Source organism: Ailuropoda melanoleuca, unplaced genomic scaffold (assembly GCF_002007445.2).
Source record: "Ailuropoda melanoleuca isolate Jingjing unplaced genomic scaffold, ASM200744v2 unplaced-scaffold30747, whole genome shotgun sequence".
In the NCBI taxonomy this organism is placed as follows: Eukaryota; Metazoa; Chordata; class Mammalia; order Carnivora; family Ursidae; genus Ailuropoda; species Ailuropoda melanoleuca.
Genome location: NW_023201334.1, coordinates 1 through 1113, shown reverse-complemented (window position 1 = coordinate 1113; position 1113 = coordinate 1). Strand labels below are relative to the sequence as shown.

General features: G+C 50.2%; 1 protein-coding gene across 1 annotated transcript; it reads right to left on the bottom strand.

Annotated features, from left to right (window-relative positions):
• Positions 1-6: 6 nt before the first annotated feature.
• LOC117798357 (regulation of nuclear pre-mRNA domain-containing protein 1B-like) lies at positions 7-946 on the bottom strand (the record flags this gene model as incomplete). The annotated part of the gene is made up of 2 exons (XM_034650786.1): positions 7-629; positions 738-946. Coding segments are annotated over 2 exons (832 nt in total), but the record flags the coding sequence as incomplete, so codon positions are not given.
• Between the last annotated feature and the right edge of the window lie 167 nt (positions 947-1113).

Below are 1113 nucleotides of genomic sequence, written 5' to 3'. Positions count from 1 at the left end.
CTCCGCAAGTAGCAAACACGCCTCGTCCACCGTCTTCGAAAGGCGCTCTGCCGCCTCTTTGTCTGTAATCTTTTCCAACAGCGACACGTCCTGAACCTCCTGGGGAAGAGAGGCAATTTTCTGCCGCACGGTGGCATCTCCTGATGCTGCGTTTTCCAAATCTTGCAGAGCTTTGATCAAGTCCTCTGCCAGAAGGGGCCCAGCATTGGGGTCCTGGGGGGAGTAACTTCCAGGATAATCGTCATCCTCCTCTTCTTGCATTTGCTGAAACGTCCGCTTCAAGGACTTCTTCTCCTCTGTAACTTTTGTTTGGGGGCTGCTGGAGTCCTCCATGGACAGTTTCAACTGCTGTATGAACTCGCTGCCATACACACTCCTCTCCTGCCAGATGTTCAGCAATCGCTCCAAGGGCTTCTTGCAGCCCTCATCTGCCTCCCTGGCAACATGTGAAAAAGCATCCACGAGCACAGACTCAAATTCCTTTGTAAACTCAGGTCCCTTCTTTTTACTGTTCTGGATGACATCGTTTGCCAAGTATAGGAAAGTCAGTTTCCTACTTGATTTGGCCTTCCGGAGCTCGCGGTGCCAGACGGTGACGATGGGCCAAATCAAGTAGGAAACTGACTTTCCTATACTTGGCAAACGATGTCATCCAGAACAGTAAAAAGAAGGGACCTGAGTTTACAAAGGAATTTGAGTCTGTGCTCGTGGATGCTTTTTCACANGGGGGGAGTAACTTCCAGGATAATCGTCATCCTCCTCTTCTTGCATTTGCTGAAACGTCCGCTTCAAGGACTTCTTCTCCTCTGTAACTTTTGTTTGGGGGCTGCTGGAGTCCTCCATGGACAGTTTCAACTGCTGTATGAACTCGCTGCCATACACACTCCTCTCCTGCCAGATGTTCAGCAATCGCTCCAAGGGCTTCTTGCAGCCCTCATCTGCCTCCCTGGCAACATGTGAAAAAGCATCCACGAGCACAGACTCAAATTCCTTTGTAAACTCAGGTCCCTTCTTTTTACTGTTCTGGATGACATCGTTTGCCAAGTATAGGAAAGTCAGTTTCCTACTTGATTTGGCCTTCCGGAGCTCGCGGTGCCAGACGGTGACGATGGG